The 18,851-nt window shown below is 40.4% G+C and overlaps 1 protein-coding gene across 1 annotated transcript in view; it reads right to left on the bottom strand.

Moving 5' to 3' along the window:
- Positions 1-16,913, bottom strand: part of SLC35F4 (solute carrier family 35 member F4) — a 207,605-nt gene extending 190,692 nt beyond the window's left edge. Inside the window, exon 1 of the mRNA XM_045554878.1 lies at positions 16,533-16,913. Coding sequence (XP_045410834.1) covers positions 16,533-16,635 — 103 coding nt within the window. The 5' untranslated portion in view covers positions 16,636-16,913. The remainder of the gene's footprint in view (positions 1-16,532) is intronic.
- Between the last annotated feature and the right edge of the window lie 1,938 nt (positions 16,914-18,851).

Genomic DNA, 18,851 nt, shown 5'->3' with positions numbered 1-18,851 from the left:
CAGTGCATAATCATTTCTCTAATATTTTATTTTTATTGATTTTGTCAGACTTTTGACCTACAACAAGTTGGGAATTTAAAGATACAAACTAAGCCAGGTATGGTGGCACATGCCTATAGTCCCAGCTAGGTGTGAGGATCACTTTGTCCAGGAGTTCAAGTCCAGCCTGGATAACATAACAAGACCTCATCTCTAAAAATATATAAATAAATAAATAAAAAAATACACAAACTAGTCCAGTAAAGAACCAGACAGGTTGAGAAGTGCCACCCTAGACCCTTGTTCATAGTTTTGGCTGCTCATTGGAACCTCTTTAGGTAACTTTAAAAAGTACTGATGCTAAGGTCTCAAACCCAGAGAATCTGTTTTAATTGCTATGAGATGCAGCCTGGGCACTGGGTTTTGTTTGTTTGTTTTTTTAATTCCCAGGTGTTTCTAATATGCAGTGAAATATTTGAGAACCACTTTCCCCATACTGATAGAGGATTTTGGGATGCACTTAGGGGCTAGTGAACTGGGAACACACACAAAAGTTATTCTTTATCTTCTGTTACTTTGAAAATTGGAAAAATCTTTTATTATTTCAAATTAAGTTATAATTGTGTGTTTCATTATAACTAGGGTGAAATGGACCAGGATGCTATGATATGTGGTCCTGTGCAGTACCATTTTTAATGTAAACTTTTTATTTCAATATAACATGCACACAAAACAGTGACAAGCCTTAAGTGTACAGCTTGATGACATGTTTCCTAAAGTAAACACATATGTGTAACCAACATTCAGAGCAAAAATCAGATGATGCACAATATTATTTGCCCCCATGTTGTGACATCTAAAATAGCTTCCCACTGAGAGGAAATAAAGATAATGTACTCTGCCAGTATGAATATGCCATTTATCTTGGTTTATAGTAAATCTAGCTCGAGTTGGAAGATTTAAAAAAATAGAAATAGAAACTACAATAACTCTTTCTGGTAAAGATGGTAGATTGAACACACACATCTGTATTTGCTTATTCAGGAAATTCCACTTAAATAACAATAAATGAGCTTTTTTAAAAGTATAAATCCACAAGAATGGGAGAATCAGGAGAGAAGATAACTATAAAATTTTACAAGCTAAGAGGTAGTAAATGACTTGTCAGACTTGAGAACATTGAAACCTAAGCTGAGGGTAGAGAAAATGAAAATTAGTTCAATTTACAATGCAGAATTTTCCAAAGCCTTGGGAATTGTGGCACCAGTTACTACTATAGGAGGGGCAGCAGTGAGGCTCAAATCAGCAGTCTTTTTTATGTCTAGTAATGCCCACCTTCATTCAGCATTTGACTATGCCTCCCTTCACTCTGGCAAAGGCTAGAGGTTTAGTCTCTGGAGAGGCTCAAACAGAAGTCTACAGCGACATCAGGCATGGATGAAGACTAGGGTACCACATGAAATTATGAAAGAATTAAGTGAACCTATATATACTGCTCACAGAGACACCCAGGCTTCGTCACCACTTGACTCTGAAAATGCCAGTGGTCAGCGAAAAAATTAGAAAAGCCTTCTATAACCTAAGGGAACAGATCTAAAGAAAATGATACTCAAATATCCCAATTAAAAAGCCCAGCTATTTGACAATAAAGTCATAATAGACAAGCCCCTGTTGGGAGACAATTCTCCATCGGTCTCTCTCTTATTTCTACACATCACGTGCAGGCACTGACAGCTTTTTGTTCCAGACTACTTTTTCGAGAGCACGTATAGCAAACAGGTTTCAAAGATAGAGATAAAGTCTCCTTCAAGAACAGAAGGCCGGTTTATTTGCTAACATCTCCCTCCAGGGCAAAAGTTGGATAGGTTTGTTTGTAGGCTATTATAAATGATTGGGATTTTCTAAGCTCAGGACTTCTCAACTGTGATGAAAACCTACTACATACTGAAGATCCATCTTGGTTGCTCCATGTTGTCCCTGTGGAACTTGGGAAGCAAAGGGAACCAATGTGAACATGAAGTTCATGCTGCTTACAAGACTGTGAGTAATAAAGTCCTTTGAACCTGACCCAGGAGTCTTGTGTTTTCTGCTAGCATCTATGAAACTGTAGCATGCTAATTGGTTAGCTTGAAAGTAGGGTAAAATCCCAGACCCTTGGTGATTCTTGACCACCCCAACTACTCTCGTAGATTCCAGTTTTTGAGTCCTGCCATCTAGAATATAAGCAGATGGACAAAAATCATAAAACACCCAAGAATATTAGCTAATAATGAATTTTTTAAAAAGAACTTGGAGGAAACAGCCCATTCAGGGTAAGGAAACTTAAAAGTTATATAGTACTGATATCTTCAGAGAGATAAGAGAAGCTATTACATCCCTAAAACAAGAACAAAATGCCATATTTTAAAAAGAAATATTCAGAAAAAAAGATAGTTATTAAAACTTTAAGTGAAAAACTTTAATAGAAGAGTTTTAAAATAAAGTCCAGAAAATCTTCTACAAAGTACAACACATAGGCAAAAACATGGAAAACAGTAAAAAAGGTTAGAACTAGGGTACTTCATTATATCATAACCCATTACGTCAGAAAAGCCACCTTTCAATTTCCCATTACATAAGAGAATAAATTTCCTTATTGCTTGAGCCAATATAAGTTGAATTTTCTTTACTTGCAGTCAAAAGTATTCTAGCTGATTGCTAAGCAAAGAATACACTCACACCTGGGAGCCAATGTACTTTGGTAAAGGATAAATTGGTTCATGGTCTGGAGCAGAAGATAAAAATGGATGCAGTGCCTTTATGAAATAAAATCCTCTCCCCAAACTTTCTCATTTGCCATAATTTTGATACAAATATTGAAGATACCAGAAGCTATGCTATTTTCCTTCAGCAAACAACTGGGTATTTCACAGTGCTTCCAAATCCTGATTTTCTGTGTGGTATATATGAATGATATTGAAGAAGAAAGCCTATTCTATGAGCCATTTAGGAAACATAAAAAGTTGCAATGCCAAGCAAAACTGTACTTGGGAGAAAAGTAGGTTGTACTGCTTTGATGATGAATGTAACACATCAGTGTAAGTCACTACCTTGAACATCAGCATGTAGTGGCAACAGAAATATTGCCAATAATCCTTCAAGAAACCTATTCTACTATCTTGAAAGTCAACTTCATCAGAGACAGGGTCCAAATTATCACCTTCTCAAGAATTTTTTTTGTTGAAAAAAGTGAACAGAATGTGGAGTTCTCCTTGACTACCTGGAAACTTCTGTGCTTCTAGAAATCATGACTTGAAATCTTTGAATGACATTTGGAAAGAAAATGTGTATCATCTTTGAGAAGAAAAGGGAAGCCCACTCATAGACCAATTCAGTGAAGAGAAACTCATTCATGGCTTTGCTTACTCTATAGATATGAGCATGACAAAGTTTTTTTCATTTAAAGCTTTACAGCCACCATTATAATGCAGCTGAAAACCACAAGTTCTTCTGGAAATGCAGCTCCTCAGGAAAATAAGGATCCAGAGTGACAATGTATCATAAAATGTCTCTATAAACAAACAATCTAAAGGTACTTAGATATATTGCAGGATGTGTTTGAAGGCAACTTATTCTTGGATGACCTTAAAATTGACACATCCATTCATCATCCTTTCCTTGCTGACAAAGACAGCTTGGATGGTGCAGACCTTGCCTCAAAGATGATCTCATTGACTTGAGTATGAATGAAATTATGTGACATAAATTCAACTTGAAGAGTCTTTAGGAAATCTGGTGTTTCCTGATACAAGTTCACCCTCTTCCTGTAAAATAAGCTATGAGATCTCTAATTTCATTTGCTACCTCATATCCTTATGAGTCAAAGTTTTTAGAAAGTATTAAAATTTCCATCACATTGAAGTCAACTGGATGCCAAAGATGAGCTGCACATTGCCATGTGTAAGACCACTCCAAATTTTTAGCTTCTTATTCAATCCAAGCCACAAGAGCTTTCTCACTGAAATTTACTTTTGAATAAAGCTAAAGTTCATATTTATGTTAGTTGACAAATTTAAATTATTCCCATGTTTCCTTACATTACCATTAAATTTTGAGCATGTTATCATGAAATAAAAACACAGATAGAATTCAGTGGGATTATCACTTTTATACCTGTACCTGTGAAGTCAATTTCCAGTGTAATAAACTGCATGAAAATACTTGGTGTATATGTGCATTTGGGAGGAAAGTGGGTAATTCATAGCTTTATTTAGATTTTCAAAGATTACTGTGTCTCTTAAAATGTTAAAAAGTAGAAATGCTAAAATCCACTGTTCTACACTATAAAACAGTCTCTAAGATGGGTATGCAATTACAATGTCAAGTCATAGACCAATTCTAATGTGACTTGAATCCTTTGTCACCTTGAAAAACTAGTAGTCAAATTTTTAAATGTGATCTGATCCAAGCTCCAAAGTATCTGCCAGGAAGTTGCTATAAAATTGAAATGATCTTTTCAAGCTCAATGTATTAAAAGCCTACCTGAGAGACATGACAAGTGAACACAATATGGTATCCTGGATTGGGTCCTGGAACAGAAAGAGAGCCTTAATGGAAAAACTGGTGAAATCCAAATAAAGTCTGGAATTTAATTAATAATAATATAACAATGTTATTTTCTTATTTTTAACAAATTTACCATGGTAATGTAAAGTGTTAACAACTGGGTAAACCTAATAAGGGGTATACAGGACCTCTCTGTATTATCATTGCAACTTTTCTATAAATCTAAAAATATTCCAAATAAAAAGTTTATTTTTGTCCTAGAATTCAGATTGCAAGATAAATAAATAATAAAAAATGAAAAGTTTATTTTTTGAAAAAAATCTACTTGAAATTTTTAACAAGGCTTAATCATTCATTCAACAAATATTCAGGGAGTGCACAGGCACTGTTCTTTGTGCTGGGCATCCAGTGCTGAGCAACACAACCCATCCCACCCTTAGGAGCCTAGTGGGCAGGAAAGCACTAAACAATCACAAAAATGAACATAAATGCAATTGCAGCTTGTAGTAAGTGGCATAAAGGAAAAGTACATGAGGTCATAGAGATGCAGAGCAGGAAATGCCTTTCTGAAGTGGAGACACTTAATATGAGACCTGAGGGATGACAAGGAGCCAGACAGGTAAGAGCATCCAGAAGAGGGAAGAGCTTGCTCATCAGCCCAGAGGAATGAAAGGGTCTGGAGCAGGCGCCAGTAAGACCAAAGCATAATGAGGGCATGGAAGTGTCATGCCTGCTGAAGAGCCAGACCATGTAGGACCTTGTAGGCTGGGTTTTACAGTTTTCCAGAGACATACAGTAAACCACTGAAGATTTTAACCAGAAGGCATGATACAGTGAGAGCTTTTGAAAGACCAGCATGGCTGCTACGTGGATGTGGCCCAGAAAGAGACAAGACAAGCAGCTCCTGTACATAATGGTAGTAAAATTCAATGGAAATCAAGCAGGTGGGAGGGGGAAGGAAGGAATGGATTAATTCACACCTTACGGGTACAATGCACACTATCTGGGTGATGGACAGACACACTTACAGCTTTGACTCAAACTGTACAAAACTAATTCATGTAACCAAAATGTTTGTACTCCCATAATATTCTGAAGTAAAAATAAATAAAGACAAGCACCTCCATCCACAGGTGCTCATAATTTTTAAAGTTCTCAACTTCTAAACATCTAAATAATACTGTCATTTTAGATGTGTATATCACTCCTTTAGACCCTGTAACCATAACTCCAGCAGGGAAGATGGTGCTCCAAATGGCTCCCAACTCACTCAGTCTGGATCTTTCCTCTAGAATGCCTAAATTTAAACATGAGTGTCAACAAAAACACAAGATAGATGCCAAAGGCACATGACTTGGAGTTTAGTAAGGTATCAGCAGCAAAAACCTGCAGACTCTAACACCCTTAGGAATCTCAGCTTTCACAAGGCATAAATAATTCTTAGCATGCCTGGTTTTCAGGGCCGTAAAACCATTATTGACACCTCACTAGTGCTATCTTGGCATCAGCCCAGGTCTTAATATAGCAAATCCCACCCAAACTGCATAATAGTGTAATTTTCAATCCCTGTTTCAAATATACAATGTTAAGCATCATCCTCAATGACTGTACACTGAGTCTGAAGGACATGGTGTGTTGCCCTATCTGACCTAGAAAAAGAAGTATGTCTTTCAAATTTGATATAACCAGTGGCACTTTAATAAAGCTTATTAAGCAATCTGCAGTGCTGGTTGGGCACTCTTAAACAGAACTCTCAAGGACTTATACTCTAAACAGACACCTGGATTTTCTCAGTTTGTAGGATTATACAGTAGATATAACCTCACTAAATACTACCTAGATCTGCTCTAAGGGCTTTCAGGACCAGAAGAAAGAACAGATTGGCTCTTGATTGAGGCCTATGATTTTATATAAAAAAATGTCATGCAAGGCTCTGTGAACCAAATAGCCATTAAGTTGATGTCCAACCAATTGCTCCTTTTCTCTGGAAAATCCCTCTTCTCCCACAGTCCATAGAGTAACAGGAGAGAGCCTCTGGCAACCATGATTGGATAACTTAACTCTGCCGCAAACAACCACAGCCAATAGGATCAAGAGTGTGTATACGACATAAATTGGGCCAAAGTGTCCCTTTCCCTAGGAATCTGGATTTAGAAGTAAGAGATTCTTCCTCAATCTGTCTGCTCTCTTGAATAGAGGACACTTAAACACTGGAACTGCTGGCAGTGGCTATTTTTGACCATTTGGACAAGGAAATAGAGAAAGCCAGCCTGCAGCAAGAGACAAGAATGGAGAACATGTGCCAGAAAAAAAGAGATGAGAGACAAAGAAAGAAGGCTTTCTGCTTTTCCTGCAACCCTCCAAGACCTGCTTCCAGCTTACACCAGTTTATCCCTGCCTTTAAAACCCATGAGAGATCCCTCAGTATCCTTTCAATAACTTCCATTTTGCTTAAGCCGGTGCAAGTGGAATCCTATGACTAGAAACCAAACAAAACACCACTAACACTCCAGGTCTCTTCATTTTGTTTAGTCTCAAATAATGTAGAACCAGCTTGCCCAAATTATTTAAGCCAAGATCTCTGAAAGGAGAGAGAATCCAATCCTAGCCGCTCCAAGCAGATAAATGAAAAATGCTTATCCTAAAATGTTAGGTAGAAAAAAAGCAGGGCACAAAAATCATATGTATATCAGAATTATGACTACACTATCATTTATAACTGTCAATAAATCAAGAAGTGATATCTCATTGTGGTTTTGATTTGCATTTCCCTGATGATTAGAGATGTTGAAGTGAAGTCATATATGCGATAGGAAAATTGGAAAGAAATTAACTAAAATAAAAGTAGTTGCATTAGGGTGACAAGATTATTTTCCTTTTCCTTTTCCTTTATCTTCTTCTGTGTCTGGAAGTAGTTAAATGCTTTATAACTTTAAAAAGTATAACTCTGAAGACTATGTAGAAATATGCAAATGTGTTTATAACATAATTACATATTTTTAAAAATAGAACATGAAATAGCCTGTCTGTTATGTTTGCTGCTATGTAATAGCCAAAAACAGAAGTGTCCCTTTAATGCTCCACATGTGAAAGGAACAATGCTACTTCCAATAGACTGTTCCCAAATTAACACTCAGCCTTCACTTCCTCCCTACCCTTTTGCTGTCCCTATCCCATCTTCACCTCATCCCACCCCAAGCTACCCATCTTCAGCTGGGATTCTACCCTTCCCTTTCCCTACTCTCCTCTCCACCCTCACTGCCTTTGGGGGCCTGGGTACCTGCATCTCCAGACAGGTAGACCCATCTTGGCACTCACTCATGCTCTAGATCTGCCTCTTCTTTTTTTAGATTAGCCCATTTGGAATAAACTCATCACAAATGGCCTCCAGCTCATTTTAAATGAACTATCCCTAGAGGCAATTCAGATAGGACTACCCCCTTTGGTTACAGCATCAGGCAAGGCAGAAATGGTTAAAGAGTATGAATAGAAGGCAACATTCAAAAATAAAAACCACTGTGAACTTGGATAATTTGTAAATTGTCTTTAACATTGTTGTAACATATTTTTTAATAACAAAAATTCAAAATACAATATTGAATATGAAGGAAAAAATATGTGGTAAACCATTTTACTTACAAGGAAAATGTGAGCAAGCCTCTTTGACATCATAAAACTGATTCTGTTAGTTTCCTCATAGCTATATAATCATAACAGCTTCCATACATTGAATAGGACATTAGGCCAGACACTCAATATACATTATCTTACATAATCCTCCCAACTACCTGTGAAGCAACTATTATCATTACCTCTATATGGGAACAAAATTGTTTATCTGAGAAGTTAAGTTACTTATGCAAGTTTAAAAGGCTGGGAAGTTAGCACAGCAGTTATATAGACCCAGGTCTTGTTACCAAAGCTTGTGGTCTTTACATTAGACCTCATGGCCTCAAATCAGATCTTAGATAAGCTTTCCAAAGAAACTATACCTGAAACTTAATGTTATGCCCAAGTGTTAGCTAGTAGTAGTGGTATTTTATAATACAAATATCCAGTTTATATGAAAATTTATATTTTAAATGCAAAATATACATCAGAATAAACATTATAAAAACTACTGACATCAATACATATGCAATGATATTTGGCATCAACTGAATATGTTGATATGTTCTTATATATTCTAATTCAAAACTATATTGCAAAATATTTCTCAATACTACATATCAATGGTACTTATTTGTAGCTGTTTACAAAACACTATCTATCATACATAAAGAGGTATAAATCTTACTTTCAGGATATAAACAGAATATGAACAGGGATAAATATTTGTTGCATTTATTTTACTAGTAAGAGACAATTTCATAACTTACTCCAGTTAGAGTGCTTAAGAGTTATAGCATTAATACCGAACCAAGAAGACTGATATGGTTTGGATGTTTGGCCCCTCCAAATCCCATGTTGAAATTTGATCCTCACTGTTGGAAGTGGGGCCTGGTGGGAGGTGTTTGGGTCATAGGGGCAGATCCCTCATAAATGGCTTTGTGCCCTCCCTGCGATGAGTGAGTTTTAGCTTTATTAGTTCACTGGGGAGCTGGTTATTTAAAAGTGTCTGGCACCACCTCCTCTCTTTCTTTGCTCCTTCTCCCACCATGTGACAAACTGGCTACCCCTTTGCCTTCTGCCTTGATTGGAAGCTCTCTGAAACCCTCACCAGAGGCAGATGCTGGCGTGATGTTTCTTGTACAGCCTGCAGAATCGTGAACCAAATAAGCCACTTTTCTTTATAAATTACCTAGCCTCAGGTATTCCCTTTATAGCAGCACAAACCAATGGTAACCACTTCAAAAGAGAAAGGGGAGAAGTCACATTTTCTTTCTTATGATTATAATAACTTTATACTACTCCATACTTTTTAAAATTCATTTTCCCCCATTCAAGCACAGAAAACCTTAAGAAGGAAATAAGGAAATGCAAATGCACAAGTTACAACCAGGGAGGTAAAATGATCATAAAATACCATTTAGTGTATTTTCATCCTATAATTAGGTATTTATTCCTTGCTGGTATTTTTTTTCTTTTTATCCAATCGCTACCATCATGTACTCCTTCTTTTTCTGTGTGAAAATAATTAACTCTCCAATTTCTTCAAAGGGAACTAAAATCATTCATTCATTAGTACAATAAACTTTATTGAGCACCACAAGGTACCGATTTGCCAAAGATGAAATAAATAAATAAAGATAAGTCCCTTGCCCTCCCCAAGCTCTGTGGGTGAGACAGTTTTGTGCAAAGCAAACAGCCCAAAATAGTGTGCTAAATGCTGGAGCAGAGGTGAATACACAGTGTTACAGGAGCGCAGGGGGAGGATTAACCAGCCTGGGGCAACTGGGAAGCTTTACAGAGGACAGCACATTGAAACCGTGCCTCTAAAGATAAATAGGAGCTTTCCACAGAGTGATGAAGGAGACACAGTGAGAGGGAGCATTTGGGCCAAAGCATAATAAGGCACCAAGACGCAAAAGAGCATTGGCACAATAATGCCACTGAAACAACGAGCTGCTTGAGGAGACTATGACCAGGCTGTGTGGAGACCATATGGGATATGAGATTTAAAAGAAACACTGGATTAAGAATCCAACAATTGGAGCTTTCATATATGGAAGACTATACATGCATTAAAATTAAGTTATTAAAATTATATAGACCAATGAGAGAAATGTTTAATACAAAATAAAAACCAGTCACATGTGTCTCTGGGCATAAAAAAGACTGAAAGGATATACATCCAACTGTTAACACTAATCAACTCTGGATTGTGGAATTATGAGTAATTTTGTTTTAATCTCTGTTTGTTTCTCTGCCTTCCAGATTTTCTGCATTAAGCATGCATTAGTTTGGCAGTTGGGGGGTTGGGGGAGATGTGTGCTGAAAAAGAACAATATAAACTGGGCTCAGATTGTGGCATGCTAAGGAGTTTGGATTTTATTCCACAGAAAATAAAAAATCATTCCAGGTATTTGATCAGGGATGTGAGATGCACGGATTTGCACTTTGAGGAAATAAATGTTGTTAAAGTGTGGATGCTGGATTGGAGGGACTTCAGGCTGAGAGAAGGATGTGATAGGTAGAAGGTAGGGATGGAAAGCACCTACTTGGGGTAGAATAGATAGGACTTGTTATCTGATTATAGGGCAAGGGGAAAGGGCAGAGGTTGAGGGTAACTCCAGGTTTCCAGCTTGGGCGATTGGTTGGATATAGATATTGGAAGCTGAAAAGCATAATAAGAAGGAAAAGGCACATTTTAAGGACAGAGCGATGAATTTGGTTTTATATGTGACATGCCTGGAGGACATTTAGGTAGGAATGCTAGTAGGGAGTTTGAAATACAGATCTAGGTTCAGAAAAAGTAGAAATACAGACACAAAGACACAAAGAAGATGGTAAAGCCATGGGATTAAACGAGTTGGCTCAGTGAAAGCAGAAAGTGAGAAGGCATAGCTGAGGCTGGAACCTTGGGAAATGCTAAGTCATGGCAGCCATCTGAGCACTCAGTGAACCCAAACAGCCAGAAATGGGTAGAGTTTGTTTTGGAGTGGGATGGTTAGAGCTGGTATTAGAGCAAGGGGGAAAAGTTTTACTACAATATGCAGCTACCAGTAGAAAACAATCATAGAACCTGGTCACTAATGGAGTATAGAAGAAACAAAAAGCCAACAGGTACAAAGGCACAGAACAAAGAGAGACAAGTGGTCACTATCTGAGATCAAAGGTGGGTGAGGAGAGGCACAGTAAATGTGCTAGTTTATTGAGTGAGATACATCCTGGAGGTGGGACTTTTTTTAATGCTGTCAAAACTGACTTACTACATGGCTATTCTGAGACAGTGATTTTAACCCGCTATTTTAAAAACAAGGAAACTGATATCCACAAAGAGGTGTCCCAGGTCTCAGAGGAAGTTGCTGGCAGGTTTAAGACTGTATCAATTTCCAAACTACTAGGGTTTAATTCACTATACATCAACACACTGCCTCCTTGTACAAACACAAAAAATAAGGCTCACTCCCAAAATATCAATACTGGACTACAATAAAACATAAATGAATTTATTCTTTCACTTGACTTACGGAAATGAGTAAGTGCTTGTAGCATACAATCCTTGCTCTGACTACCACCTGCTATATCTAGTCTTGAATCCTACTGAGACCTCCAAGCCATTGAACCTACCACCTTTTCACTGTTCCTAATTATCTTGATGTCTGTCCTCTCTTCTCTGCTTACCAAGTTTAAATTCCATGGTCAATTGTTATAATAATGCCTTCCTTGTATACAACTCCCTTGCCCCTATTAACTTTTCGTACCCTTTGGATAATCTGCAACTCTGGTTAAATCCTTCTCTTCACTTGCTCCATGCCTTCACTGTGTCGATAAATAAAACAACCTACTGACTGGCCTTATTTTGAATGTGTGACCAGAAGCTTTAAATGGACCCTTAAGGCTTCCAAACAACCTTAGTGCACTTCCCCAGTCCATTCAATCCCCCTATTTGTTTTAACTATTCACACCTTCTCTCTTCTCCAGCCCCTACTACCTCCTCCCCCATCCTCACTCTCAGCTGAGACGTCGCTTCCTATTTGGAGAAAATGAAAGCAGCCAGAAGAGAATTTCAACAGACTTTCACCATCTCAGTTATCCACCTTCCAGAACCTGCCCCATACACTTTGGCCTGTATCCATGTTCCTATCTAAAGCAATGTCTCTTCTCTTCTGCCCTGGATTCCATACCCTATCTCTTCAACTTCATTAATTTTTCTTTCTCTATTGAATCATTCTCATTTGTAGATAAATATGTTATTTCTCCCATCTTTAAAGAAAAAAACTTTCTTGACCGTATTGCCTCCATTTCCTTTGCTCTCCTTTGCACAGAAATCCTTATAGAGTCATCTGTACTCACAGTTTCCAGTTCCTCCCTCTAATTCTCTCTTACACATTCTAATACATCTTATCCTCCCTTACCTGCTCTTGTCAATATTCTTGTCAAGTTTACCAATGGTCCTCAGTTGTCAAATTCAGTGGTCAGTTATCAGTCTTCATTTTACTTGAACTTTCAACAGCAATGGACTCAGCTAACCACTTCCCCTTGAAACTCTTTCTTCCCTGGATTCCAGGGTATCATATGTTCCTGGCTTTTCTCCTACCTCCCTCGGAGCTCCTTCTTATTTTCCTTCAGTGGTTTCTCCTCTTCTCCCAACCTCTTAATGTCAGAGTGTCTCAGGGTTTAGTTCTTCTTCTTCTTCTCTTCTCTATTCACTCTTTGGAGATCCAGTCTTAGGCTTTAAATGCCATCCAAATGCTGGAAAATCCCTAATTTATGTCTCCGATCAGAGCTCCAATCTTACTCTACATCTCCAAGTACTTCTAACATTTCCAAAATGTTATCCTTATCCCCTGACTCTCCCCAGCTCCAAACTTCTCTACCTTGAATCCTTTCATACTTCAGCTAACGGCAACTCAAACTTGGTCAAACTAGAAAAGATGGAGTCATCTTTTACTCTTCTCTTTCTTAAAGATACCATATCCAATCCATCAGGAAATCCTGTTGGTTCTAATTTCAAAATCTGACCATCTTTCCCAACATGTACTGTTATTACTCTGGTTCAAGCCGCCATCATCTCTTACCTAGGTTATTGCAATAACATACTAATTAGTTGTTTCCACCCCTGCCTCAATAGAGCAGTCAGATTGATCTTTTTGAAAGGTAAGTCAAGTCACATCACTATTCTTTCAAATCCCCACAAAGGTGCCCCGTTTCATTCAGAACACAAGCTGAAGGACCTACAGTGACCTATAAGATCCTACTTCGTGTGAGCTCCTGGATCTTCAGTGATGTCATCTCCAACCATTCTCCCAGTTGTCACGCCACTTCCACTATGCAGGCCCCTTTGCTATTTCTGTAGCATACCAGGTGTACTTGATTCCAGAGCTTTGCACTGGCTGTTCACACTGCCTGGAATGCCTTCCTCCCAGTGTCCCAGTGTTAGTGTGTGGCTAACTCCCTCACATCCCCCAAGTCTTTGCTCAATTGTTCCTTCCTCAATGAGGCCTTCCCTGACCACTCTATTTAAAATTGTGACAATCACTTCCCCCCAGAACAGTCTATCCCTTTTTTTTGGTCTTGTAATTTTTCAAAAAGCATTTATCATCTTGAAATATACCAAATTTATTTATTTGTTTATTGCATATTGTCTTGTTTCTTCTCACTAGAACTTAAGCTCTAAAAAGGAAAATACGTTTGTCTGTCTTGTTCTCTGATATATTTCTGGCACATAGGAGGTGCTCAATTAATACTTGTTGAGTGAATTAATCTATGTCCCCTATCTAAGTAATGGAGGCTAGCCACTATGCTTTAATCATCTTTGTACCCTGATTTGTTATATATATTTCTGCTTAATAACTGTTCATTAAATTGAATAGGATAAATAAAATAAATAGCCCAGTGACCCATAACAGTAAGTTCATTTCTCTGAATTCTATTATATTTCCTTTTTACATAAGCCTGGCTACTAGAATTTTCTAGATAAGGTACAAGTATGGCAGCAGGATGCATTAACACAAGGCTGATCTTTGACACATTTTCCCGGAGGTGAGTCTCCATCTACTTAAAATGGCACAGATATCAAGAGATCATCCCATCCTTAAGGCTTTATATGTAACCAGTCAGGAAACGAAAAAGTCACATTGCCTTCACATGGATATTCATCATTGTATCTTTTTCTTAAATATATTTCTCCAGACTTCTTTCAAGCTTTTGCCCATCCCTAGTAACAGCTAAATCAATTGACCATATTGTACTGGTTTGCTTCAATGTGTTTGTTTACTATTTGAAGCCTGCATTAGGACAGGATTATTTCATGGTGCTTGGTTCTTTGGCCCTCCTCCAGCTTTCTCCTCTCCCAATCTCTCACTGTGCAAAATGGCAATCTCTCTCTACCTCTGGAAGCATGAACATCCTGAGAGTAGCATGACTATCACATAATTCTCTGTTCTTGTGAGATTCTCTGCCTTCATTGTCCAAACTCTTTGGCCTGAAGTTAGGCAAATGTACATCACCAATAACCATGCCAAATGCATCTTTATCCTTTTAAGCCTCCAGTTACAGCCTTGGCCAATGCTATTCCCTTTTTTTTTTTTTTGTCGTGTTATTGTATTGCAAATGAAGCATGTGCAGCTATTTGAGCAAGTAAAAAATACAATATGAACATGTCCTTATCTAAAATGTCACTTTTTCAGTATTCTTTTTGGTTTGCTCTTTATTAGCCAAAGTTCCATTGTCATAAAAATTATAATAATAAACCACCTTGAGTCTTGTAATTTCACAGACAGCTTCAACATTCTCTAAGCGACCAAAATCCCTTGGTTCCTAATTAAAATATTCAAAGGTGAAACACAAGTAATTTCCACAAGGTATATTAGTGCCTTCACTTAAGTTTCTAGGGTTAAAAAAGAAATCCTTTGCCAATAGGAAAAAAGAAGTTTTGAGTCTTTAATACAAAGATTTTAAAGAGCATTTCAACAGTGTATTATTTTCTTTCCAGAAAATTCTAACACTATATAATTACTTTTGTATGGAAAAATGAATAATGTAGGCCTCTAATGTTAAAAACAGCTAGACCAAAACCATCCAAATCAGATAGGCCTTTCCTGAAACCAAATGACATATTAAACTAGAAAATATCTGTGTGAGAACAGCCCATGGAACAAAGCTCTTAAATTATTATTCAATAGAGAGTGAACATGGTAGAGGGGAAAGTTACATGAAAAATAAAGTGTTTTCTCATCTATGTGCCAGAATTTGTGTGAGTCCCCTGCTTCGCACAAACGTTGATTGCACCCTGAAATGTCACAGAAAAATACCAATCAGAAATGCATCTAGGAGCTTCCAAGGCTTCTGGTAAAAATAACAGCAAAAACATCAATTAAGCTCCATCTATGGCGACAGAAATGCATTGATAAAGAAAAAGCAAAATCCCACCTGCATGGAAATTAAACCGCAGCTAGCTATTTCCAACCCCCTACCCCCCAATTCAGAGAAAAAATGAGCTTCACTTCAGTCGCTGGCACAACTAATCCCAGCAAATACAGCTAGTGGGTTTGTGTGTTGGGGGAGGAGGACTACGGGCAGCGCACACCTCACCGCCCTCCCCACCAAAACTGGTCCAGAAACATGAAAGCATCCGCACCGCATGACCTCGCTTAGCCAGAAGAAAGCGGGTATGGAACAGAACAGCCTCCCCGGGCTCTGGGCTCCGAGGTGGCCACGACGTGAGGCGGGGGCGGGTGGACCTTTCGCGCCTCACCCTCCCACCCACCCCTCGTCCTTTGCGCGGGTCTCTGGCTCCAATTGCTGGGACTCGGAGACCTGAGCAGGTTCTTTTCTCTGCCCAGGATGGAGAACCTCCCAACGTTTTAACAGGAGTAATTCCCGCGCTGGCAACGTCTCAACAGCCTCGAGTGAACAAGATGACCCAGCCAGCGCTGGGACCCACCACTGGGTCGGCGGCCCCCGCCAGCCCCACCCCCGAGGCTTCCCAGCTTGCGTCCCCGGCGCCCCAAACGCAGCCTGGCACTCAGCAGGGGCTTTGGGGGCGTGTAGCCCCTAGGGCTGACTTTCCGCTAAGTGAACAGCCATGTTAGCCTTCTCCAGGCGTAGATCAGCCAGGGGTGAGCCGGCCGTCAGGAGCGCTCACACGGTCCCCTCCGCACCTCCGCCCCCAAGGCTGCGACTGTTTCCAAACTCCTGGGCGCAACCGGCAGGGGCCCTCTAGCCCTCTCTCGGTTCTGCACCGAGGACGGCGGACACACTTTTTGCCCCAGTGGTCCCCCAGGCCGGGAGGGTAGCGTGGCCAGCGCGGGCAGGGCTGCAGGTGTCCGGCCCGCCCGCGGCACCCCTGCGCGCCCACCTCCCACCAGCGCCCCGCGCAGGGCAGCCCCGCGGCGTCTTACTTTTCTGGCTGGAGTAACCCGGGTAATAGCCATAGTAGCCGGTGATCCTCAGGATCCGGTCCTCGATAGTGGCCACCCCGTTGGGGGCCGCCTTGACATCCATAGAGAGCGCGGGGCGGCGGCCCCGAGCGCGGCGGGGCGGAGAGCGCAGCGCGGGGCCCGGGAGCCGGTGCAGGCGCCGCCGCCGCCGCCGCCGCCGGTGCCGATGTTGCAGCTCGTGCTCCCGCGCCCGGGCTCTGACTCCACCGCCCCGCGCAGCGCGGGCTCCGCATCACAGCGGCGGCGGCGGCGGCGGCGGCGACCGAGCGGCCCCCTCTCGGGCCGGCCTCTCCGTCAGCCTGGCAGCTCTCCCGCCCGCCGCCCGGCGCACTGCCGCCCCAACAGCGCCCCCCCACCTCCGACGCCCACCGCGGCCGGGGGCGGGTGTGCGCGCCCCACCTGGCCGCAGACTGTCATCATTAACCCTTGCGAGCTCCCTCAACCCCACCTGACGGAGGGGATATTGGGCCCGGGGTGGGGGGGGAGGAGAAGAGAAGGTGAGGGTGGCCAGGGGCTCGGGGAGGCGCGATAGGGGTGGGAGAAACCCTTGTGGAACTAAGGGCTGTTTGTTAATGCGAAAGGTGCACACTGTCGCTCGGGGAAACGACACTTTGGGGGCGCCTCTGGGCTTGCTCCACCACGCTTGGCGTCTACACCACCTTGAGTCTGCTGATCTGCACGCGTTCTTGGGCGTTAATCAGTTCTTACAACTTGCCTAGACGACTGGAAATCTTTTTCTTTCTTTCTTTCTTCTTTCTTTTTCAAGAAATGAAAAGAAATGAGTCCGCAGTGATATGTGGAATGATTACTCAGGTTTTACAGACACAAAGACTTTAAGAGTTCAAGCCTTCGAGTCTGACCATCGTAGGTACCCTCCATCCTCCCAGTGAAAACGTGAAAGACTTGGGAGACTCGGATGTGCACAGTACGTTTATTTTGCTAATTCCAAGTGCCCTGAGGAGAAATGATTGTCTCCTTTATTGCCAAAAGTATCAGGAAGGAACTGCAAACATCTGGGTGGGTGAAAGTTTTAGCTGCAATCTGGAAACTTTCTATTTGAACAGAACGTCCTTGAAGCTGTGTGCTCAGAGTGAACGCCCTCCCCTCAGGTGCGGCTCTTCTGCTTTGGCCAGAGACCCACTGAGTTAGGGTCAGTGAGCAGTGGAGATGATTCCCCTATTCTTAGTTTGCAGTCACGGCCTCCTGAAGAAAAAAAAATCTTCAAAGTTTCATCTCAGAAAGGAAGGTTGGGGTGGTTAGTGGTGAGGGGGTAGGCTTGCCCGCTTAGAGGTCATTGGGTCCACCTTCCATGCAGAGCGGGTTTCTCTGACAGATTTCACATTTCTAAAGCTTAGGGGGAAAAAAGAGAGAAACATAAGTCGACTTCAATGCCCCCCTCAGAAAGCTCCAAAGCACCTGTGTTACCACTCTTCCTCCAGGGATTTTCCACATTGTGTGTATGTGTGGGCCCTTAAGAGGGAAGAAATATGCAAACTTTTTTTAAAAAAGGTAAATTAGATTTAAGCATATGAAAATGCAGTATTAAATTTCACAATGTGTTGAGGTTTTTCATCCAGACACAAAGCTTAGCACAGGATCTTGAGAATGGAGTGAATCTGAGATGATTGTGGCTGGAAGGAGAGTTCATAAAGAAACCAATTTCCTCCCACACCTGCTTTCTAGGCTGGGAAAGACAGAAGGGTGGAAGGAGCTAAAAGGTCAAAAGGAACTAAAAGGAAAAAGTAACACTAGTGCAATGATGGGGAGCTAACCATTTTAAAGCAAGTGTGAAAGGATTATGCCTTTACACTCCCCCCAAAGTAATTTTCAGCACACTTTTGTTAGTTTTATTATTTCTGTGGCAAACCTTATATAAAATGCATACATTGCACACAATAAAATGTGTTGGTGGCATTAATTTAAAGTGTCCCTTTTGTTCAAAGTTTCTATAAAACATAAATTTCGCATATTACATCTATTATGTATTTAATAACATTCATTATAATCCATAGCACATTAGTATATGCATTCAGTAGGAGAGAAATTAGAAAACAATTCAAGTAAAAACCTTCCAGTGTAATAGGAATATGTATACGCAAAGACTTCAAAGACAAGTGGTTTTGTCCCATTAATGTTTATAACATCTTACCATAATTAATGTATTTAATTTCTAATTTTTACTTACTGCTTAAGTTGTTGCCTTCTTCCTAGTTTTGCTTTGTTTTTAGAAATTTCCAGAGAAGTAGATGGATCCGGATCTGATCATTTATACAAACAGCA

This window comes from Lemur catta, chromosome 1 (assembly GCF_020740605.2).
Source record: "Lemur catta isolate mLemCat1 chromosome 1, mLemCat1.pri, whole genome shotgun sequence".
NCBI classification, from domain to species: Eukaryota; Metazoa; Chordata; class Mammalia; order Primates; family Lemuridae; genus Lemur; species Lemur catta.
The sequence above is the reverse complement of the archived record's forward strand: the minus strand, read 5'-3'. Positions and strand labels throughout refer to the sequence as shown.